Consider the following 24,748-nt stretch of genomic DNA (forward strand, 5'->3'; position numbering starts at 1 on the left):
CCCTATCCTTTATCCCACATGCAAATTGCAATACTTTTTCAGAACATCTATTAGCATATAGACAATAATTAGAATGATCAATATTTTTAGAACATCAGAGCCATCTATTTGACAATGGCATTTACTACCTATTATATAGCCCATCATGAGACACATCAAATTCAACTAGCCGTGTCCCCAAAATATCAGCTACACCCGTCAAGTTCCTGCTGAAGGGCTACCTGAACATCACACCTAAGTTGCTGATGGAGTGTGACCTAGAAAATAAAGAAGCCACAAGTCTCCCCTTACAGTTGGAAAGGGGCTGATGGTTTAAAGAGTTGTTTGTTTGTTTTTATCTACTCATTCATTTATTTTGGTGCTAACCAAACTTAAAGTGATCACTGTTATTTCAAAACATAAATTTGACATGGTCCTGCTAATTATTTTCAGTAGTTATTTTCCCTAACATTTCCTTCCAAGCCTACTAGGTCTTTATTTTAAGAGCAAACTACTGAAGGATCAGCACAAATTTCACAGTGTCAGCAATATCTGGATTATTGTAAGAGAGGGAGATTATCAAGAGTGGGGTTATCTGACACCATTATTCTGACATTTAGGCTTGAACTTGAAGTAAGGTCTGTGAAATAATACTGCTAAAGTGGCAATGCCAACAGAATCGTGTGATATGAAGAACCCCATGAGTCTCCTGAACTTGAAACTTTGTCTCTGACTGGCCTTCCTGAATCTCGGTGAAAACAGGGAGATGTTTTTCCCAGACAGGTTGACGTAATCTTCCCCAGCTCTGGAAGAACTTGTCAGCATGTGCCCAGTGGACATCTCTGTGCTCTGTAGTCTGAGGGCCTTGAACAAGCACCCTGGTGTCCTGCAGCTAATAATGATAGAGACACTTTAGGTTTGACTGGAGCTTTGTGCTGCGTTTAAACTGATAGGGCATAATGTGGTCAGCACCAAAATCATCTCACAGAACAAGGAATGCTGTCCTCAGAATGGTTCCCTAGTCAGAAGCCTCTAGAAAGAAACATCACTGCCAGCAAAAGAAGGGTATTTACTCCCATGGACTTCCTGGATCTCAAACGTGAGGATTTGATCTAGCAGGTTACTGAGCTGGGGGGTGTAGTTCTGTTTATAGAGTGCTTGCCTAGCATACATAAACCTCTGGGTTTGATCACTTCAGCATGACATAAAATCAGGTGTGGTGGCACACACCTGTAATCTTATCACAAGGGAGGTAGAGGCAGGAGGACTAGAAATTCAAGGCCATCCTAAACTACCCACATATGCTGAGAGTATATGGCCAATTTGAGATTTCTGAGACCCTGTCTCAACAACAAAACTAAACAACGAAACAGGATTTCAACACTGACAGAAGAAATTAGCTCCACTTTCAGCCTTGTGTCACCCATGGGCACATTCAACAAGTAACACTGCACATAAATGACAGGTGACTTCAAAGATGAATGGCTTTATGGCCTTCACGGACTGTCACCTGGCTTAGATGCTTGACATTACTAGAGGAAACATGGGTGGCAGAGTGGAAGAAGGAGTGTGAAGGAAGAGGGTGGGACATAGTAGCTTGGATAACAGTGAAGGTATCAAAATGGGTGTAGGGCTACAAAAGCCAGATCCAAGTGTTCAATCCTTGCTATGTGCTAATTTCTAGCATATATACCAATGCACATACACATACACACACACACACACAGACACACGTGCAAATTCTCTAGGCTCATCTCTCTCCAGCATGCTTACATAAACCCACAGAGGGTGGGGGTGATGAGTTCTTACCCAGTATTAACAGTGTAACAAGTATTTAAAGCAATCCACACATACTGACTCATTTAATCCTTATGGCTACTTATGAGGCAGCCCCAACTACTACTCCACTGTACAAGACAGCAAATAAAGACATAATGAGGTTACTGTTTGCCGGAGGTCACACAGTCAGAGTGATGCCACATGGATCTGACTGTAGGCCCTGGCTGTACTGTCTGCTCTACACACACGCACTTCTGTTTGCTGGAGTCACTTCCCTCCAGCCACCTTTAAGTCTTGTTCTAATTAGTGGACTTGAACACACTAGGTATTACATAGGCTGTAATCCAAACTTCCACTATCAGCTTTGTGTTTACAATTAAATGCAGACGTGCAAGGACAACGTCAATAACCTCAGGATGTGTGAGTGTCTGGGAACAACTTTAAGCATCAGGAGCCATCAACTCTCTGACATCTAAGGCTGGGCTTTGGAACAACCACAAGCATTCTCTTCTAAGACATGGTGCCCAGTGCAGATAGAGCATCCATGTAGTTATCTAGACTAACCCGAGGAAACAGCAAGAAAACAACCTGCCGGTCACTCTACCCCAGAATGTCACTGACACCCATCGAAGAACCACGAGCACTGTAAGAGCCACTGGCTAGGTCTCGGTCTTTAACATGTAAAAAGACACGTCTGTGGCCTAGGATGGCCTCCAATGTTCACACACCTTGGAAAAGAAGTTATCTTGTAGGCAGCTGTCCACTAACCATGCTGGACAGTACCTGGGGTAATATGTGGAGGGAAATATTTTTTAAAAAGACTCATAACTTTATACAGACTCTTTGTGTTGTGAGGAGAATGTTCCTTCTATTTCTCCAAACGAGGCAAAGACGGGTGCGTACGGTTCTGTTAAAACGAAATGGGATGGTAAACAGAAACAGAGAAAACCTTCACTGATTACTTGGCCGCCGTCTGGGTCAATTAATGATTTGGGACTCAATGACATTCCTCTAGGCTCTGCTTCAGTAGAGGATGGCGAGGCTCCATTCACAGCCCAGTACACAGGCCACAGGAGAATCTAGTCAAAAAGGCCCGGAGAGTAGGAAAGGTGAGACGGCCCATTCTAAATGCACTGGGCTGTGTCATCACTACTGGGGGGGAAGGTCTCAACTAGTTTGGGAAGGTCTGTTCACACCATAATTCCTCACACTTGATCGATCTCCCAGAGAATATTACCAATGGGGCAGCTTCACAAATCCAATAAGAAATTATTCCATGAGTGGTCCCAAGTTGCCAGATGTGACGAAAATGAATAACGTGCCATTCAGCCATTGTCAAATTACACCAGAGAGTCTTTGAAAAGTGTCTGGATTGTGTTCAGAGGCCAGTTAGTAATGATATAGACTCCACATCCCAGATTCAAACATCAGGGGCCCCACAGGAAGAGGACAGGCTTCAAGACACCTTGGAAGTCTTCAAATGATACCTCCGAAGGACAGTATTACTAGTTTACAATCATTTTTTGAAAACTATAAAGGAAAAAAACACCTCAAATACATACAGCACCTTGATTAGTCCACTAGGTAACTGTGCGACCCTATTGGGAAACTTTCACTAATGTATTTACTTTAAACACATTCACCTCATTTACCCTTAAGTATATGAAAAAAATCCATCAGTCATAATCTTAGCTCAATTTCTCCTAAACCTCAGTGTTAGCTCAGGAGTGGGAGCATGTCTGAACTCCAGGTTTCGTCCCTCACAGGAATTCAATCTTAAACACCTCATCTCCGGCACGGCTTTGGCTGATCACAGCTTGCTGTCATTAGTGTCTATTTAATATGGCAGCTGATGCTTTTGTGGTCCCTTTGCAAATGGGGCAGAGAAGAGCCTTGGGGAGGAGTGAATTCTAATTGCCTGCTACAGGACTATGTGGCGCTGCCTGTGACAGCAGCAAATGGGGAAAATAGGAAGGCCTTAGAGAAAGACTGTTGTAGTAGAGTGGAATTCCTAGAATACAGTGTGCTATAAAATGAGATTTGGCTCCACAGTGCTGGGGGAAAACAATGGGCTCAATAGTACCCGGCACTGGTTGCTGGGCATATTCTAGCTCCTTTAGTCAGAGCTGCCTTTCATTCATGGGAGCAGAAACCATGCTAGAAAATGGAGGGGAGGGGGGTGTCGTACTGTTGTAGAAAGCCTCAGCGTAGCATATCAGGAAAACCCCAGTATACTTGCAAACAGGAAGAGTACTAGGGTCAGGACATCTCGCTTTTTCCCACCCAGCTGGATGCAGCTTCAACAAAGACTATATTCTCTTTTAAATAAGCAGCTGTGATTAGGAAAATGTACCCAGCATCCTGGCTGAATTACACAGAACATATTTTAGAAGGAAGTAGAGTATAGGACAGATCTTTATCTCTGGAAAGAGGGAGTGAATGGGATACGGGAGAAGAGCACGGAGAGCCCTCTAGTTAGGGAGAGTCCTTGTCTATATCTATCCATGGCATGATTCTGTAAAGAGAAGCAATGAATGGCAGTGGGGATCAAAATGTTTTACATCACATTTGTAATACTGCACTCTGATGTAGAGTCATCCGCCACTCCATGGAAGGCTCAGAGATTCCATCAGTACACGCCAAGAGTGACTTAGAGTTTCTTCCTAACTTGCAAAATTGAAAGGAAAAGATGAGCAAACTCTAACTCAAAAAGTGCCTCAGATACTTCAGTGACTGCTGAATTCAAAAACTAGCCCTTGAAGGCCGCACATGCAGGTGCACAGGGTGGACGCAAGCCCGTGTAATTATTCATGAGCCGTCATCAAACCAGTTTGTCCCTAAAGTGCTTGCTTTAACGTCAGTGTTTTTTAAAGTCCATTTTAACCAAAGTGTATGTTCAAAACTCCATTGCAATGGCCTCTAGTCAGTAATTAGCGGGGGGTGGGGGGTGGGAGGATATGAGCTATACTGGTTCAGTTAGAGATGCTCACGTGAAAGCAGTACATAAAAATTTTCATAAAACTTTTATAAATAACTTTTATAAAAATTGTTCACAAATACTGCACAGAAAGCAAAGTTGTGGAGAAAATTCTGCACTGAATTTGGCTTAGTAAGTAGGGGGTGGTGGCAACTAGGTTGCCTCTGATTGGCTGGCCACTTTGCAAAGGTTTGCCCTGTACACACACAGGCATAGGTATACATAAAGCAAGCATTGTACAGTCTTCTGGAGGCTGTTTGCAAGAAGCCCTGTGATCCAAAGATTCTAGCTCTGGAGAAGGCTCCGAGTCCAGTAGGGCCTCCACCCTCAGCGGACAGCCAGGCTTGGGTGGGGATGGTCATTGGTGGCCCTGCCTATTCCTGCCTTACTTGTGAAGATGTCAGGACCCTGCCCATTAGTGCCTCTTTGGATGAAGCATTTTGTGTTGTGAACAGCTGTCCACTAACATCTGGTCACGGTCCAAATCCATTTCATAAGAAACACCAAACAGCTGTCAGATGTTCCCAACTTTGGATGAAGACCAAATGAACACAAGCTTGCTACCACTGGGGAGGACCACGGTTCCCATCATGTCTCCAGAGACAGCCCATCTCCAAGCTCCTGCTTGTTAGCACATTCCCCACAACCTGATCAACAACTTCCTTACTTTTTTGTAAACTAGGCTGCGATGCCCATTTGAGCAAACAATTGGAGTAGATAATGCCAGGATTGATTCTTGCTTACTTGAGGGTTTCTGTCAGTTTGACCTGGACCTTGCCTCATCATTCTCTTCTGTTTTGTTTCTGAGACTGGGCTTGCCTTCAGACTTGCTCTGGAGATGAAGAGGGTCTTGAATTTCTGATTCTTCTGTCTCCCATGTGCTGAGATAGCAGGCGTGTGGCCCAAGCTTGTGTTTATGCTGAATGTAGGAACCAGAGCTTTGAGCTCATTAGGCAAGCACCACGCCAACTGAGCCACACCCCTAGTCCACTTACTTTCATTACCTATTTTTTCTTAAAATGTGTATTTTACTTTTGACTACACTGTATACAATGTTGACTTTACTTTCCATGATATGTATATGCATTTGTGTATTGGAGTGTGTGCTGGCGGGGAGCAGAAGAGGATGAAGGGTTGCCTAGAGATGGAGTTGTAGGCAGTTGGACCTGGCAGCTGAGTTCAAGGCCGTTGGAAGGCATGCATGTCCCTAACACCTGAGCCATCCCTCTAGATTGGTTTTTTTTTACTGTCCATATAATTAATGTTTATTGAGAGAAACTACTCCTTAGCTCACATATTTAAGTTTCACAGTTCAGGAACACAGGTCAGCAGTGAACTTCTATGGAGCACAATCCAAAGAATTCTTCGCATTCTGAAATCACTTCGCACTCTGAAAGACACCGGCCTTCCTCATCTCTTCAAAATCTTTCATGGAGTCATAATTCCTGTAGAAATCTGCATAAGCCTTCTTTCTTGGTTCAACCACGCCAAACTTGTAGGCAGCAGCAACTCCTAGGGCCACAATGAATACACCAACAATATGAACCCATAGATGCTTGGCCAGAAGACCACGCATTTGTGGTTTTGGCAACAGCACACCAGAACTCATGGTAGCCAATGTCCTCTACACCAACATCTTTCCTGGTTCTCAGAGAAACGGAGAGCCTTCTCTCTAGATTGTTTTTTAATCTCCAGCTTTTCCATATCCTCGTGGAAACTTTCTAAAGCTAAGGAGTAAAGTCCTGGTCAGAGTAGGGAGTTGTTTTCCTACTGGCCACTGTCCAGAAATTAGGTGTTTTTGGAAACCAGGGGTGTAAAAAGCTGGTGCCTCAATTTGACAGACCAGCGCACCAGTAGATGTGGCTAATAAACAATGTGTTGCAGTGTTTTGCAGAAAATAAAGTTGTTTGCATTTATATGTTGGTTTTGAGTCTAATAGTAAGTTAGAAGAGACTTTTTGAGTGACAATACTTGAGGCATTAAGATTTCCAACACAACATCACTTGCAATCAAAACCTTGCATTCCAAAAGTTCATCCAGTGAGGGATCCCTTTATTAACACGAGTCTCAAGCAAGCACAGAGCTTCGTGTGCCTGGACCCTACCACAAGAGCCAGGCATCAAGAGCCTTACAAACTTGCTCCTTACTGAGCACTGGACCCAAGGAATTCAGTTTCCTTACCCTTGAAGCCTTTCTCCACATTTTGGAACTGGGCGAACATCCTAGCACTTCTGTGGCTGAAACAGCCAGGCTTAGCGAGTGAGACCTGTCTCAGAACATAAATGTTTGTGAGTGTATGGTCTAACATGCTTCCTAAGTTAGAACTCATGCTTCCTAAGTCAGTTATTTTAAATCATACCCTAACACACAAAGGAGCACAGGATCGTAAGGAGGGCAAGCAAATGCCTCACTAGGAACTATAGAGCTCTCAGAATTTTTGCCTTTTCCATTTTAACTTCCCTTCCAGTAACCCACACGGAGGTAGTGACAGAAAAACACAGAGATTGGTTAATTCTATTAGGACGGTTTGACAGCAATTAACAATGACAGACTCTTCTTGAGTGTCTGCGTGTACCTGACAGCATTCAGGTATACGTTATCTCAATTACCCTATAAGGCAGGCATAATTAAGTCCCATTTTACAGATGAAGAAAACAAGGCACAGAGACAGACATAAAGTAACTTCCCAAAGAAGCCACTGTCAACCAAGTAGCAAACTCCAGAACCCATGCTTTGAACTCCATCAGGACATTATGTACTAGGGTAAGTCCCAAGTATAAAGTGGACTGTCTATGCTGTGCCTGCGTGGCGGGCATCAGCGGGCTCTTCCTTGTTCCTTCTGGTCTTGGTCTTAAAATGCCAGACAAGCACCAGCAGCTGCAACAGCCGCAGCAGTACACTGCCATTGCTATGAAATATGACAGCCGTTCTGCTGCTGTGCACTGAATGTACTTGGATCATTGACATGCCGCCTCTGAAACTCAGGCAGAATGCTAGCATCATGGGAGGGTGCAGAAGTAGCTGCTGAGTCTAACATTTTCTCTGCACTTATTGGAGACTCTGGAGTGGGCTCATTCCCCAGCAAAGGGAAAACAGAGTTGGCACCCACTTGTCGGCACAGGACTGACACCCAGTGTGACCGCAACTAGGGGTTTTCATATCATCAGAGAGCAAAGTGCTAAACTTACTTTTAGACGGTTTACAGCAGGGAGGAAATGCACTAGACTGAGAACTCAAGGATGACCGAAATTCTCTCGATACTTGCTGCTTTTACTTCATCTTATTTAAAATTCCTCCTAAAGTGATTTACAGAGCTTATTTTTAGCACTTATGGATCTTTTGGAACACAAAGCAAATAAATAAGTAAATAAGTAAATAAGTAAATAAGTAAATAAGTAAATAAATAAATAAATAAATAAATAAATAAATAAATAAATAAATAAATACCATTTGAACCCTTTATTGTAAGTTTTTTAACTTTAGGGGCCCCATGTAGCTAAGGTGGCTGCTGATTACATGGTAACACTCAGGAATCTGAACAAAAGTGGGTGCGCTGAGGCCAAGTGCCACTAGAGGGCAGCCTACCAGTGAAGTTAGAGACAAGCTGCCCCACATCTGTGCAATAATTTGACAAGCGAATCGATAAGTGATGTAAATTCAGCTCTCAGCATTAGGATGTCGACTAAAAGGTAGTGCCAGTTTTTTTTTTTTCAAAGAACCCAAGTATTAACTTTCAATTTGAATGTGCTCTTAAAATACAGGTTTTCCCCATCTAGAAACTAAGTCTGTTAAACCGTCCCCAATCCTGGAAAACACTTAAGTTTCTCATCTCTCATCTTCTTACTGCCCACTTTTAATGTTCTGTTACTTCCTCATAACATTCAGCCTTGTTTTGGAACTCTTAGGTAGAAATAAGACTTTCATGCTACAAGTTTTGGTTATAAAACCCCCTAAGAAAAAAATGCTACATGAAAGTAAACAGAGAAAACTCGCCCTTCTGGAGACTCTACAAAAAGATAAATATTTCTTAATATTTATACTACATTGGAAGACTCATCTGGGCAACCATACAAAGTCAATATTTATCTAAAGATTAGAGCCACAAAATGAAATATGAGCAACCTCAATCGCCTATACCGTGAAGATGTTTTTAATAAAACATTAAACAGCACATTCTGCCTTCCACTATGTGAGCAGTGTTCAGTTTTAGTACAATGCAGCCCACGGAAAAGCACTCATTCACACACGCCTGGTTTTTATATGAGCAATGTCCGCACACACGGTGGTGCTCAGTCTTCCTCGTGGCGTCTACCTTTCAACGTCCTGAGAACCCTCTCAAGACGAGGCAAAGCGTCAGAGCTGTGGGGTAAAACACGAGACAGTTCATGGGAAGGCCTTTAACACAGCACAGAGGTGGGGGGAGAGCAGGACACCCTTTGGTATTCAGTCCACTGGATATGACTTAAACACCAGATACAGTGGCTGCTAGCTAAAGACTTTATTAACCTGGCCTCCTGTCTTGACCAGTGTCACTGCTCCCATTCAGTTACCCAGGTGGGACATCTTAGAGCTCTTTGAAACTCATTCAGTTCTGTACGCCATACATCTAATAATGTCATACAGACAAATAATGTCACACAGACAATGAGTTCCCGTGTCCTGGTGGCTGAACTATGCCCATACAGTCAGAGCTCTCCTGTTCTCTCCTCTCATAGTCCTCAAGTGTATATGTACTTCAGAAAGAAATATTTGATGATACCATCTTCTTGCTGAAGACATGGAACACAGGCCTGTGGCCCTGCCCTCTGCAGATTCACAGTTAATCAGACCATTCTAAACCCATTCACCATTGCCTGTGCATCAGGGAGGATGTTTCCTTGCCCAGAGAAAGCACTAAATGTCTAAGCGCTGAATTAAGGGCAGCTGCTCTCTGAGTTAGCCCAGTAGTTAAGCTAAGTCACAGTAAGATGGCTGCCAGAGGGAAGAGCCATTTCGGCTGTGTTATGGGTCTATTTATTCCTGCTTTAAAAAAAAATGCATTTCTGTCCCATAGGTGCATTTCACAATATCCTAGGAAGTTATTCCCATCCAGTTCAACTTTTTGTCCCTCCTGTCCCACCCAAAGTCACAAAGTTGACACCTCATACTGTTTTCACTCCAGCCTTATAAATCTGAAGCCCGAATAAAAATGCCCTCCATTGTCAATTGGTCTTCCTTGGGAGACTTTTGTCTTAATAATACTTCAGGAGTCTCCAGGGACAACACCCCCTTCAACAATGCTCTCCAACAAGAAAGAAATCCAGGACCTAATTGCTCTGCGGCCTCTAAGGGCATTCTCAGACAGGTTCTAAATGTGTTCCATATCAGGGTTCAAAGTGCAGTCAGGCAGAGGTGAGAATGTCTGTGGCGAGAAACTGTCCTTCTTTTACAAATTATGAAAAGTTCTGAGTAATCAACACCATGACCGTGTAGATTGCGGGGAGGAGAGGCTCTATAGGTTAAAGACCTTGTCCCAGGCCTTTCTCTTATCAGAGATGCGCTCTCTCGGGCAAATTATTTGACCTCTCTAACCTTCAGTTATCTCATCTTTAAATTGAGCATAATGACACCTGCCCTGCCTAACCCATTATCATACCTGCCCTACAACCCGAAGTTGTAATGAGCTGAAATGAGGCAACATTTGTTGACACGCTTTGGAAAAAATACACAGTATAGGCAGTGTATAAATGAGTCCTTATTACTAACACTCTTGACTGTGATCAATGCGGCCAACTAGTTCTGATGAAGGACATGGCAAGAATGCTTGAAAGGAAGGCCTTCCTTTACAGAAGGGCCCCATAGGTGCAGCTCACGGCTGGCAGCCCATCTTTTCCTTTGAGGATAGGGACAAGTTGTAGCAATACTTGGGAGCGGGTGCTGTGCACAGTAAACATGGGCGATGCACTGGGGTGTGCACATCATGAATACTTTTCATAGAACAAGCCCTCCAGGTAAGGTTATAAGGCTAGGTAGGATTGATAATACACAAGGGTCGTGGCCCTTTCATTTCTGCTGCGAAGAATTTGCATTTCAATAATAATGTGATAATGCCAAGCTATTCACAACATTTCGAAGGCTTCTCTTCCACAGCTGGTGTGCTGGTGAGATCTGCTGAAGGCCTGGATGTGGCTGTTTTCTCACAGCAAATGTTGTCCTCTTTATTCTTGGGCAATAGTAACAGGGCTTGTGTTCTAGGCCCAGTAAAATGTGTCACAAAAAAGCTCCACCCTCTGAGATATCCCTGGAGAATTAATTAATCAGCATATTCAAGATGTTCAACTTCCCCTCATCACAAATGAGAGGAAACACCTTGTATATAAATGTTGATTTTTTTTTTTAATAGAAATGTCCCTGGGTTATGTGCATCTCTTAAAAAGGTATCTAGGGCCAGGGCTTGGCCAATAGAAAGCTCTTACTGTACAAGCCTGAGTAGCTGTGTTTAATCCTGAGTCTATGTAAGCAGCCAGATGTGGTGGCAATCATTGACTGGAGGCTCCTGGGCCAGCTAGCTTGGAGTACAGAGTAGCAGAAGCAGGAGAGACTCTGGCTCAAAACAAAGGGGAAAGAGGGAACCACATCCTTAAAACGGAGGTCTTCTGACCTCAATGTACCTACACAGCACACATGTGAAGAACTGAGTGCATACACATGCACATACTCTTGGCTCCCTATGAACTGCCTCCTTTCACTTCCGACATCTCTCCACTGGTCAAACATGGATCCCACCACAGAACATTGCTGCTGCATGCTGCGGGAGATGGCTCTGGAAACTACCTTGGGTAATCACGATGCTCAAGCACAGTAGAGTGGATATTACAAATCAATTCAATTTTGGTGATTTCTCATTAAGATGCCTACAGATGGGTAGGTCTAATTATAAAACCCAAGCATTTATAATTCATAAGCACAAATTATGCTAAACTAGATGGGGCTATATGTCATTAAGGTTTCATATAAGCTACAGAATGATTGTTCAGACTGAAATTTAATTCTTAAGTTGGCATTTATATATTATATCTAACTTTTATTAGGCGCTCCAGTTAAAAGTTGAATGTAAATAGCACATTAACATTTATAATTCAATTTCTTCATCTCTGTAAAATTTGATCATGTAAAACTCATGACACAGAAAAAGTCTTCTAACCAAGAGTTAGACCCTGTTTCCTCCAGAGTTTTCAAAGTTCCCCAAGCATTATGCTTAGCACTCACTAAAAGTGCTTTTAGGCACAGGAAAGGCTGCTTGGTCCACAGCCTCCTGTATATAGCATGCTTTTGTTTGAAAGAATTGGGACATTACCCAAAGTCCTATTTTATTCTTTGGAAGAAATAGGAATCCAGCATAGAGCTAGTAAATATCAGAAGATAGAACAGATAAAATCTTGAAAAGGTAGTTGTTCTTCAGACTCAAAGGTTCCGTGCATGGTTTATAGCATTCTGGTTGTTACTCTCTTTACATGGCCATTCCGGTGAGGAGGCAGGATCATTCTATCACACTGAGAACCCAGTGTGGTTTTCCTTGCCTAGTAATTTATGAAGCACATGCGTGCAACCCTATTGTGCAAAATGTTCCACCTAAATACAGTTACCACCCCATCCCGCAACACTGGTGATCATCAAACTTGCTCCCAATCCACTTGCTGTTTGATTGACACCCACACAGAAGGCACCAAATAGTTGTTTTGTTTTTTTTTTCTAAAAATTGCATTGCAATATTTTGTTTAATTGGACCAAGTGGTAGCCACGATCTTTTTACCATCAAGAGGGCAATGAACTAAATTTACTGAAATCCTTTTAGAAACAGAAAAAAGCTTTGATCTTTTTCCCCATTACTCTCCCCCTCCATCTCTATATAAATGCATATATATGCATGTACATGTGCATGCATCTGAACATGGATGTGTGCATGTGTGTGCACATTGCATGTGTGTGTGCATGTGAACCTATGCTTGTGTGTATATGTCCACATATGCAAACGAACACGTGCAGAGTACTGCAAAATGAGCACGAACACTTTCTTACCCTGCTTCACTCCTCCCCCAAATCAAGGGTCTAGAGTTCTGAATTTACAAAAGCATGCTTTCTTTGCTTCTGAGAGATACATGAGGGGGTGGTGAAACATGGCCACTCAGTAATTGCAACCTATGTGGAAAAGAGGCAGACCACATGATCAAAAACTGATGTGACACTTAAAAGTGTTTCTCCACAAGGAATCTGGGTGCCCAGAAGCCTGGTGAAGCCAGTAGCAATTACGGCCATGTCAACCTTTCCATTTACTTCACATTATTGGTCTCTAAAATCAATCATTCAGTGTGGTTGGGTAAGGGAAGTGTCTTTAGAATAGGCGTGTGCATTCAAAATGCTTGTTGATCTTGCGCAGGCATTTTGGCAAGTGAGGTCTGGGGAAATTTAGAATGGCTGCTTTGAAGCTCACTTTGAAATAAAAACTAGTCATTTTCTAGGTTTTTTTTTCTTAAATGACTAATTTTCTAGATTAGTCCCCATTTGTAATGATTTCAAAGCTTGCTTCTTCTGTGTCTCCTGGATTTTCACTTGCTGCTTTGCATGCCCAGAATTCAGCCCAATTTGTTTCTTTCAGTGTAAGATTTCATTTTCTATGTTTTAATCTACAAAGGAATCAAACTGCTTGGGTTGGACACATAGGAGTTCCAGAAAGTCCACTTGAGAAACAGGAACTAAGACTTTGAAAAGCATATAAACATGTGTGACACAGGGCCAAACTGGGCAAGGACCGCCAGTTGTGGCCTACCTCACACAGGAGGCACAGCACCACAGCCTGTCTCCCTTCCACAGCATTGCCTCCCTCCAAATGTCTTCTTGAGGTAGCCACACTCAACTAGAGAACTTTCCCTAATCAGCAGCCCGGAGGCAAAATATTAAAATAACAAACACATGAAAATGTTAATCTGCTGGAGAGCTGATGTGGTCAGGAGGCCCGCTGGTCCAAGGTTATCCCTTTGTTGTAAAAGACAACAAAATGGCCTCAAACGCCTCAGCAAATGTTAGACTTAAAAATGGTGAGGATTAAACTTGAAGTAAGGGTCAAACCTTTATATTGCAAAGCTAAACACAAGGCGTGGCCCTAATGATGTCATTGCACTTACTTAGCAACCGGCAGTGCCCAAACCAAGCTAGAAGAAGGTGACATTGTCAGCAAAGTCAGGGATACCTTTGTTTACCTCCACACTTAGGAATAGCCCTTGATGAGGAGGTCCCCTTTGCCTCCTTTCGGGAGGATGAAGGTGACATCAGCCTTTGGACTGTAATCTTTTTCACTGAGGAATTCTTTCAAGACTGAGGAAGAGGCAAATCCTGGAGTAAATACCAGCTGGACGTACACATAACAAGGTCCAGGGAGAGACTCTCAGGAGTTGCCGCTTTTAATCTAGCGCTGAATTACAGCAGAAGCAGCTTGCAGCTCTTCCAGAGCACCCGCTGCCAAAATAACTGCAAGGCTTGCAAGCCCTGGTGCCTCAAATCTTTCCCAAGACACCCCAATACTAGCTGAGGCGCTGAAACTATGGCAACCGAATAAGAAAGCAGCCTCCATGATTAATAGATGAAGATCCCCGCGATGGTGTCTAGCTGGGACCATCATTCATCGTATGAACAGAATTAGCACAGATTCCATCTCGAAAGCCATTAACAAGAATTCTTTCAAAAAAAAAAAAAAAAACGCAGCCATTCCACTACAAGCGCGAGTTTCAAAGGCTCTGGGTGATTTCCTTTCTATTGCTCATGCACTATGCAGGGATGAGACTCTGCCTAGTGACTCAGATACTCACTTGTTTTTACAATAGTGAGGTGAATGCAGGAGAGAAGAGTTTCCCATCTGGGTACCTGGGGCCCTAGAATAAATGCATTCAAACCCCCAAATATGTGAATGAAGTCACATGCTTCTCAGAGTGAGGCAGGGGAAGGGCAGGGACTGGGTCACCTGAGGGTGTTTGCAGAATGTGACTGTCATGAAGTATTCCATTCTGGGGACAGGAGTATGCCCCCATACTGGGTCTGTTGGTGTTCACTTGGCTATCTGACTCTAGGGCATTAAAAGTCTGGGAAAGGGGAAGGCAGTACTGCCGATACCATAATGCCAATGAGAAGATGACTACTTTCCATATGGGAAAAGTACCCAAAGGGAGAAGGAAAGGAGGACCCATCACAGACTCCTCATCTGTAGAACTACCACACAGCATCACACAGTAATTAAGAGATCTTTTGCCTCTTCTCTGGTCCATACAATGATTTTTCTTGTAGAGCGATGCTTTTATTGTATAAAATGCCAGTTCCTGTCCTAGTCTATCTAGGCATCAAATCAAGTCATGGCAGAAGGTTGGCCAAGGAGGAATTGGAAACCACCGAGAAGCACACCTTGCCATGTTAAAGGAAGTTCCAAGTCTAAAGGTGGTACCTATGTGGAAATATCTATTGCTAATCACCCTTCCAAAGTAGTAGCTATCTCGTCTGCTGCCTGGAAAGAGCTAGCCCATCCCTCTTTGGGGCATGTTAATTATTGTCTTGTTTCACTCTTCCCACACCCTCTCCACTTACACCACTTGAGAAGCCTCCTTATCCCCAGAGCTGAAAATAATTGTAATTCTCAGGGATGGAGGGGGTCCTGGATGACACAGACAGGTAGCATCCTCAGGGAACTGTGGTGATAGTATCAGTTTATTTATCCTTCTGTTGTGTCTTAGAAATTAGATTTTCTTTTTTCCTCACTGATAAGTCTTGTCCCTTGACTCTCAGATTTGGTGGGAGGGAATCAATCAGTCCAGTAAGTTCTGGGCTCTGCTCCAGGTGGCCCACCACTTCCTACTTGTACTGGAGGAAGCTTGGAGACCCTCCTCTTCCCAAACTCATTCCAAGTGTGGTCAGGGAAGATCCACCCGGTCCCCAACGTTGCTATTGTTTTAGCTGTACAGTGCTGTGATGTTTCGCTTGTGCTTCCCTTCTCATGTTTTGGGTGTGATATCCCTAGAAAAGGATCATAGCCCCTCCTCCTCTGAGAAAAACTGTTCACACGCTTCGAAGCTCATAACACTGTGGCTGGCTCATGGGTGATTGTTCCTTTGGGGTCCAAGGGTTGTTTCCTTTGTATCCTCTCTCTGTATTGCAGATCCGCCACCACTTCCTTCTGTTCTCTGCCCCCACAGAGCAGAATCAGTGTTTCTGAAACCAATTCCCAGGCCATTTTCCATGACTATAGTTACCCACATAAAAGTAAGCCTTTGTGTTGAATGAGCGCTTTCGTGTGCCAGGCATTGTGCTATTTGCAGGTGTTAGCCTGCCTAGTCCTTAGCCTCTACAAACTCTTACACTCTCAGGGTTTACAAACGGAAACCGAGACAGAAGGAATAATGTCAGCCGATTTGTAATTACCAAACACAGATACGCACATGTGTGCATGTGTGTGTGTGTGTGTGTGTGTGTGTGTGCGCGCGCGCGTGTTAATTTTGACCTTCTGGACCTGTCCACTGCAGTGGACTGAACTTCCCCAACTGCAATGAATTTGCCCTTGTTACTGCAAATATGGAAACTTCCTTCAGAACTCTTAGTTCACCCTGACATATCTGTTCTACATTAATGGCTGCATTGACATTGATTGCAGAAGAATTCTGTCCCTATTTTTTTTTCTTCTATAACGTCTGGCAGACTGCCACTCTCATGACCTTGCTCCCAGTAATGGTCATATTGAAAGCAATCCTTACTTGATGCAGCTGACATTCTGATTGATACAGCTACCATCCATACTGCAGTAGCATGCTAGAAATGGGCTGTGTGTTTTCTATGGGTCTCAGGAAATTGTTAATTTTCATAATGTGGTTTATATTCAGGCCAAGCCAACAGTACACAATACTCATCTGATGATCCAAAAGACAATGTATAGCCTGCCTTATACCAGGGTCTGAGACAAAAAGACTAGACATCAAACTTTTCAAACTGCCAGTTATTTTATGAGATATAGTCACGTTTCATATTATTTCATATCATCCTATCTGTGGCCCTTCAAGGTGAAGAATGGGCTTACAATTCCTAGAACTCAGTTAACATAATGCAGCTTCAGGGAAGTAGCATGTCTCATCCAAGAAAGTAAGAGCCTGGAGAGCCAGTCTTCCAGGTCTGTGTTCTCTAACAGCTGTTCTGGCACAGGGCAAAGACGAAGGTTAACAGGCATATTACATTTTCCCCCGAACCAGAAAAAATTATTGGGGGGAAGAAAACAGTTCAGTAGTCAGTGATTGGAATGCCGAGCAAATGAGACGAGAGTCAAAAGCTCAGTCCCCAAGTGCTGGCTGGCTACTTCTTAGCTCCATTTCTTGGCAAGCTGATTTTTCCCTAGTTCAGACCTTCTCCAGCTACAACCAGGTGTCTAACAGATGTGTACTCTTGGCCCTAAAAGGGGGCTGGGTGAGCCTGTGGGAATGAAAAGACTCCAATCCATTATCAAGACTGGAAAAACAACACACTGTGAATAGTCCACTAACAGGAGATGAGAAACCGTGTCTGTGTACAAGGAAGCCAGCAGATGAACACTCATGCCTGCAGGAAGGAAGCATCTCATTTGAGACAGAAGAAAAACAAGGCTGAAAAAGAGGTAATACTAGGCTCCTTATCTACAAAAAGATGGCCTCTTGGGCTGGAGAAATGGCTCATTGGTAAAGACCACTGATTGCTCTTCCAGGGGTCCAGAGTTCAATTCCCAGCAACCACATGGTGGCTCACAACCACCTGTAATGGGATCTGATGCCCTCTTCTGGTGTGTGTGAAGACTCATACATATAAAACTAAATACATCTTTAAAAAGAAAAAGATGCCTTCTTTATTCATGCAACAAACACAGCATGGAAGGCCTGTGGTGGAGCAGGCAGGATTTTCTTTGTTCAGGGGATGGGGATAATAAACTGTAAAGATACCACTCACCCTCTTGGTATTGTATTCTGGAAGATGAGGGTAGGAAGTCAGAAGTCAAATAAATCAGATGCACGGAAAGGCTTTGCTAAGAAAGTGGTATCTGAGCTGATGGCTCAGCGGTTAAGAACACCGACTGCTCTTCCAGAGGTCCTGAGTTCAATTCCCAGCAACCACGTGGTGGCTCACAACCATCTGTAATGGGATCTGGTGCCCTCTTCTGGTGTCCGATGACAGCTACTGTGTATCATACATAAAATAAATAAATCTTAAAAAAAAAAAAAAAGATCCCCATAAAAGACTTCTAGGGCTGCATGCCTGCAGGTGCAGGTAAACTCAAAGAGCAGTGAAAACCAGGGAGAGGGCAGAGCGCAGATCCTGTGCCAGAGGAAGAACTTAAGCTTTTAGTAGGGAAAGACAGGCTGGCTGAGCTGGCCTAGGAATTTCTTTACTTTTAATTATTGCTGTGTTTTAGCTGCTGTGTTGAGAAGTTGGTAGGAGCCAAAAGCAGAAGCTGGACAACTAACTGGGATGCTGGGTAGCCCAGCAGAGGAGGACTATGTGAGGCCAGGGAGTTGTAGACAGGGACAGTGCGTTTGTGTCCTGAGGGTGGAGTATACCACTGCAACTAGCCTGTGGGATAAAAGAAGCAGGGGTTGAGCGTAGGCTCTGGGACATGAGCAGTTCTCGGAATTACCACCGTGGAGGTGATGGAAAAAGCTAATTTGGGTAGAATGAGCTAGAATAATGCTTTCTGAACATGTTAGATTTGAGGTATGTATAAGGTCCAAGAAGAGCTACCTACTCAGTGTGCCCGGCTAGTTACTCTCCTGTCAGGGAGAAGTCTGGGAGAAGATGTCATGTTACATAGGTATTGGTGTGCTGGCAGTGTACTACGATTCTCCATGACTGCAATTACAATTACTCTAATAAAAATGTTTTGCAAGAGCTTGCCTGTTTCACCAAGCGAGATGCCCTTGAGTGTATACCACTCTGTAATAGTCCCATGCTAAGTAGCCCTGAACTCGCTTCTCCCTTGAGGTTTGTGGGTCTGACATCTTATTTGCCCATTTCAAAGGGATTAAATGCCTCCCTCCCTTCCCTACCTTACCATATCCCCAAGAGGCAGCCATGTGGTTGCCAGAGAGAATAGCTTGGTTGCTCTTGCAGTACATTTTAAGGCAAACGAGAAAAGCCTTCACTCTGAAATAAAAATATCTCAGAGCTCTTTGGCTCCAGAATACCCTAGGAGAAGAGGCATGGCTAGGGGAGGGCCCAGCGGGATGCTCCAAGGCTCCACCTTCCCCTGGCACAAACCTAGGTGCTATAACACAAGGTTCTTAATAACTAGAGCAAAGAACATCCAGGCTGGGCGGAGGACAAGAAACTGTCTTAACCGGAGGGAGGGTGTGGTGAGGAGGGGCAGTGTAGACATAGACTTGATGTGGAGGGAAATGGCAGGTGCCTAATTACAGCATTTTAATTAGTTTGGCTTGTTCTCTGATTCCCTTTGTGTAAACAAATCATATGGAATTGCATACCAGCTCTCAAAGCTAGTTCTAAAATGTTCTTTCAACCCATCCATGCCCCTTACACTAGTCTGTAAAGAACTAGCCTAAGTTTGTATGGGTCGAATACAAACTTCCTTATGCAAAAAAGTACACCCTCCCCATTTTGTATGTAAGTGCAATCGCCCATTCGAAGCATAGGTGCTTACTGTAAATTTAGTACAAATTCTTAAAACCGGGCTGCTTTATTTTTATTCAGTGGCAACAGCCTGGGTAACTCTTGCCATCCATCCTTAACACAGCTTCACTGGTGCAGTGTCACACGCCTCCTTGAAATGCGAACGTTCTCCCTTTTAAAAGGAGAGCAAAAAGCACTAGTAGATGTGGAAAGAACCCTGAGAGTTGTGTATCTGTGGACAAAGAGTATCCCTTATTATCACTGTGGAATAACCACTCACTTGAAAGCACTGGCTGTTTTCGTGACAGGAAACATAAAAACCTGCCTGCTCTACAAGAACATAGTGAGCCATGCCTGACAACTCATTCATCCGTTTGTTCATTCATCATTTTCCTGAGTGTTCCACACAAGGTCATATGTATTTTCCCCCTATTTAAATGTAGGCATTGTATCTAACACATACTCTTCAGGTGATTCCAAAGGTAATGACTTAGGACGACTGTGAAACATTATGCAGACTGCATGTATTCTTGGGGATGTGGCAATTGCTAAGTGGTCACAGCTGTAAAAGGTAACGCATGAGGGAGACTATCACTCCCAACGGCAGTAAACGAGAACTATAAATAGAATACTTCTTTGCATCAAGATGAATCTAAAGAATCCTAACAAAAACCAAGGTCTCAAATCTGTTGCACCTCTTCCCCTTGCTTAGATTAGCCTTCATTCAAGAATGAAGCCAAAGTCTGGGTTACTGAAGATTCCAAGAGTTACTATGTAAACAGAAATGGGTAACCCTAATACAAACAGCTAAGGCAATTAAGTTTTAACAGACAGTTTAGGTTGAGAGAGGGAGACACAGATCTGCCACTGTATTTAAGGTTAGGTTAATAATTACCTTTGGTGCCTGGAGTAGTTTAATAAAAGTTTATTGTGGAAGACTAAACGTGGAGTTTATAAACCATACAAAACGCTTGCTATCTTGACTTCTGGTAGCTGTTCGGGTAAGGAGCAAAAAAAAGTCTGGTATTTCATTCAAAAAAAAAAAAAAAATCCAGTACAGGAGTCTCTACAGGGGGTGGGGTGGGGATGGAGCTAAATAAAGAATTAATGTATCTGAAACCACTAACTCCTGCCATCACAGTAGCAGATGGTGGATTTGACGCCAAAATATAAGTCCGCCAGGGGAAGGAAGGCCCAAATCACCAGGATTAAGAATAAACATGGCAAAAACCTCCTTACTCAAAAAAAGCATGAAAACCAGAGGTGAGGAGTCCTTAAACGATAGCCTTTTCTGAGACTACAACGGAATTAAATTGCAAGAAAAGTTATGAATACTCTGTGGTGTGTGTGTGTGTGTGTGTGTGTGTGTGTGTGTGTCCAGGTTTCAACCTATTTTAAGCCTTTCAAGGATTCCATTCAGTAGTAACTCGATTTTCATCCAGAGTAAACAGGGACAGATCCCTCTGTGGCTTTGCTTGGTCACCACACTCAAGGCAGCCACAATTGCTCTGCACCGACTGTGGCGGAATGGCCGGCAGGACTGCCCACTTCTCCACAGGCTGGAGGCCAGCCCTGGAAACGCTTGCCCTGGAAACGCTTGCCCAGGCTAGGAGGACAGCGCCTCCAATCGTTCCTCTTTCTTCCACTTCACAAACACCTGGCCCTGTGCGAGCGGCAATGCTTTGCGCCTGGCGCAGGGGGTTCGGGATGCTGCGCTTGGAGCCAGAAACTCGTGAGCCAGCGAGCTAGAGCCAGTGTCCACACGCGCCCTCACAGTAGCTTCTGTCCGCCACTTGTGGTCACACTAACATCGTGAATTTAATACGTCCCAACACCGCTCCCCCACCCCCCACCCCCGCCACGGCCCTTCTCCAGTTGCTGGAGAACCTGGTCCAGCAAGTGCGGCGGGCCAGGAGGTACCATCCTCCCTCCAGTGGGCAGGCGTCTAGCTCCTGCTCACATCCCAGCTGTCCGCTCAGTCGTTCGGGGTCAGAATGAACACGCTGAGCCCTCGTCTGGTTGTTTCCAGGAGTCTTAAGCTATCACAGAAACTTTCCAGAAGCGCCTGGTACAGGGGCTCTGCACTGTAAAAGGGAGGAGGCGCTGGGAAAGGAGCGGCGAGCGAGCGGGAAAAAAATGTCGGGGTCCGGTTTCTCTCCCTGACACACGCAGTACCAGGACAGTAGCCTGGTTCTGTACAGCCCGCGGGAGACCTCAGATCCTGCTTCAAACACTGTCTCCCTCCGTGGGGAGCTAAGTAAAACGCGGCAAACGGGGGGAAGTGACACTATCCACCGAGGGTCGCTAAGAAGGAACTGCCCAGCTTGCTTCAGGCTCCCCACAGCCCCAGAGGCAGAGCTCCAGGACACAGCAAGCAGGACACCCACAATCTGCAGCCCAGCCGAGCCTACATCAGAGTGGCAAGCCCAGAGCTATCTATCTCTTACCAGGTCTCCCCACCCTTCCCTCTCCCGGGGTTCATCTTTTCTCCAGAGGGACCGCACAGGTCTTGGAGGAGGGCGCAGCAGGGGCCAGCCCTAGCTTGGAGAGCTAGTGCGAGAGAGATAGAGAGAGAGAGAGAGAGAGAGAGAGAGAGAGAGAGAGAGAGAGAGAGAGAGAGAGAGAGAGAGAGACGCAGCTGCGACAAATGGTGCCCTGCTCGAGTGGGAGCTGAGGCAGGGGACAGGACATAGGGCGGGGGCGCCGCGCGGTAGGAAGACACTGCTCCTAGGCACTTTCTCCTGCAAACAAAGCCCGGAACCTCTGGTGCCAGCAGCGACTGGAGAGTGGATCCCACCAAGAGACAGGGCGCGCAGATGCTCAGGGCCATTACAAGTTTCACGCACTCAACCAAGCCCAGCCCAGACCCCGCACTGATAACAAAAGATCCTCATCTCCTCTCCACCGTGTCCGCACAACCATTTCTCCCACATCAGAGCCTAAACCTGTGGCTGGACACAAAAAGCCGAGTACTCCCCAACCCTTTTTATCCCTCGAAGGCAGAACCCTTTCCCCTTCCCCAGCAATCGCCACCAGGACCAGGCGCTTTAGAGAATCCCACCCTCCAGGGCCGCTCTCCTCCTTACTGGCCCAAGAGTGAGCTCGTAGACTCGGGTAATACACACACACACACACACACACACACACACACACACACACGCACACCCCACTGGGTAGGACAGCCACCCGCTCGGTCTCGGTCCGGGGCGGCGCCGGTGGTGTGCGCGACGCGGGTGAGGAAGCTCCTGACATGGAGCCCGGGGTCTCTGGGGTTCAGGACTGAAAAGAGCTGAAGGCAAGACTCGGGGCTACTCCCCCAAGAAAGGGACAACGCTCAGGAGGCAGAGCCGTGAGACCGAATCAAACACAAGCACTACAAAGCGCACCCGGGGTAACCCCGGGACCCTCACCCCAGCCTGGATCCAGGAGATGGGGCGCCAGGGATGCCATAGCCATACCTTTTCGGTGCATCGACGGGCAGGCGGCCGCGGCTCGGAGCGGACTGGCACGGCGTGTATCCCATTTAGTAATCCATTATCGAGAAGATCTCTCTGGGCCTTGAGCTGCGCTCTTTCCTTCGCAAGCCTTTGTCATTCCTACATGTGTGCTTGTCTCTTTGGGGGCAACAGTCACGGCGATTACTTTCTGGGATGCAAGCGAGCTGTGTTCATCTCCAATGACAGAAGAGGAGGTGAGAGGAAGGCCAAAAAGAATTTTAAAAATAAAAAAACTGAAAAGAAAAGGGGGGAAAACAGAAAAGGAAGAAAACCAGCGAGGACCAGGGTAAATGCTCAAGAAACTCTTTTTCCAAATCCAAATTCCACTTGGATTCACTTCTGAGTCCCCTCAGCTGTGCCAGCGCCCATTAACTAGTCATTTCAGGGCGGGGGGCGGGGTAGGGGTTGAGGCAGAGGTGCAGGGCTCTGGGCGGCTCTGCAACCCCGAGTGCAGTGTCCCGGGTGTGGCGACGCTGGCCGCGGCCGCACGCTCCTAGGCGGGCATCTCGGGCAGTCGGCACCGCGGAAAAGCGCCTCTGCCGCGTCCCGAGCGCCTAGGCAGCCGAGTGCGTGGGGAGCGGAGTTGGCTGCAGCCTCACCCCGCGCGGCTCACTACTCCTGTGTCACTGGAGAGGCCGACGCTCCGGGCGGAGCCAAGTCCCGGACTGGATTGCGCAGAGCGGACTCTCCTCCAGCAACCCCGCCTCCCTGGGCTGGCGTCTCCTCCGACCCTAAGGAGAGCTGTGATGTGTGTGCGAGGGAGGGAGAGGGAGAGGGAGGCAGAGAGCGCGAGCGCAAGCCAAAGGAAGAGGAGACCTGCTGCGGTGCGGCTGCAGGTGGAGCTTTGGGCCGAGTCGACAGCCGGGCTTCCTATCACTTCAACTTCCCTCCCCCGGGGCGCTCACCCGGGAGGTCCCAGCGGGGCGACTCTAGGAGAAGCCCAGCCCCTGTCTCCCCACCCCCACAGCTGCTCTAGCGGGGGAGTGGGGGGGGGAGAAGAAAAAGAAAAGATATCCCAGACAGCATTGCTGAGCCCTGCCAAATCAGAAAAATAAATAAAAATAGACTTGGTGAGGAGCGAGTTACAAGAGTTTCTCCATCGATTTTCTTAAATGGAAAAGTTTTAAAAAGAGTCGGCGAATCTTTCTATTTCTGATTACTGTATGAGGAGGTTGGTTCTGGAAGTGATGGACCCTCTTCCTACCCAGATGAATTAGATACAAGACGATGTGGTTAAAAATAGTTCCTACACACACTCGGTCATAACATTCGCTAAATAAGCACATAAACTACTGTGCTGAGAACGTGGTTAAAGACAGCGATCTGTTTTAAACTATCTTAGTTTCAAAGTCCGCAGTGAGGATTGTTCTTAGAAATGAGTAAACTTTAGAAATAAGACTCAAACAATACCAAAGGGAGTCCAACAGCTTCTTGGAAAAGGGAAATCGCAACCATTTCCAAGGTTCTATTGTTATGAAGCATGAAGAATGGCAGGCACGGCCTCTCTCCGCTGCTTGGACTTACAATAGGCAAGAAGTCTTGCAGTTACGGGCTTGTGCCAACTAGTCAGGCCGCACCACAGTCCCCTCCCCCAGCCGCGGCGCTCTCGCGGCCGCGCCGGCTGCGCCCCGCAAACAACTGCGCGCCAGGGCTGCTGCTACCAGAGTAGGTCTCGCAGATGGTGCCCACCGAGGCCACAGCTTTCAAAGAAAGTAACGCCGGGTGGCCGAGCATTTCCCGGAGCAATCTGTACTGCACGTTAGGTCAGCGGAGAAAAGCCAGAGGGGAGGAGGATCGGAGTCTCAGACCCAGGTTGGCTGAGAAGCTTCATATTAGAAATTGTACCTATTCCCCAATTTGG

At 45.6% G+C, this 24,748-nt stretch overlaps 2 protein-coding genes across 7 annotated transcripts in view; both read right to left on the minus strand.

Annotated features, from left to right (window-relative positions):
* Sema6a (semaphorin 6A) overlaps positions 1 to 23,779 on the minus strand; it is a 121,314-nt gene extending 97,535 nt beyond the window's left edge. For 2 of the 6 annotated variants that reach the window (NM_001372354.1, NM_001108430.2), the window contains 1 exon segment: positions 22,849 to 23,779. The gene's annotated coding sequence lies outside the window, so the exon portion shown is untranslated. 6 annotated transcript variants of the gene reach the window in all.
* LOC120098258 (cytochrome c oxidase subunit 6C-2-like) lies at positions 5,972 to 6,460 on the minus strand. The gene has a single exon (XM_063277661.1). It carries the CDS (start codon positions 6,342 to 6,344, stop codon positions 6,114 to 6,116), a length of 231 nt encoding a protein of 76 aa, XP_063133731.1. The 5' UTR covers positions 6,345 to 6,460; the 3' UTR covers positions 5,972 to 6,113.
* Positions 23,780 to 24,748: the final 969 nt, after the last annotated feature.

This window comes from Rattus norvegicus, chromosome 18, assembly GCF_036323735.1.
Source record: "Rattus norvegicus strain BN/NHsdMcwi chromosome 18, GRCr8, whole genome shotgun sequence".
In the NCBI taxonomy this organism is placed as follows: Eukaryota; Metazoa; Chordata; class Mammalia; order Rodentia; family Muridae; genus Rattus; species Rattus norvegicus.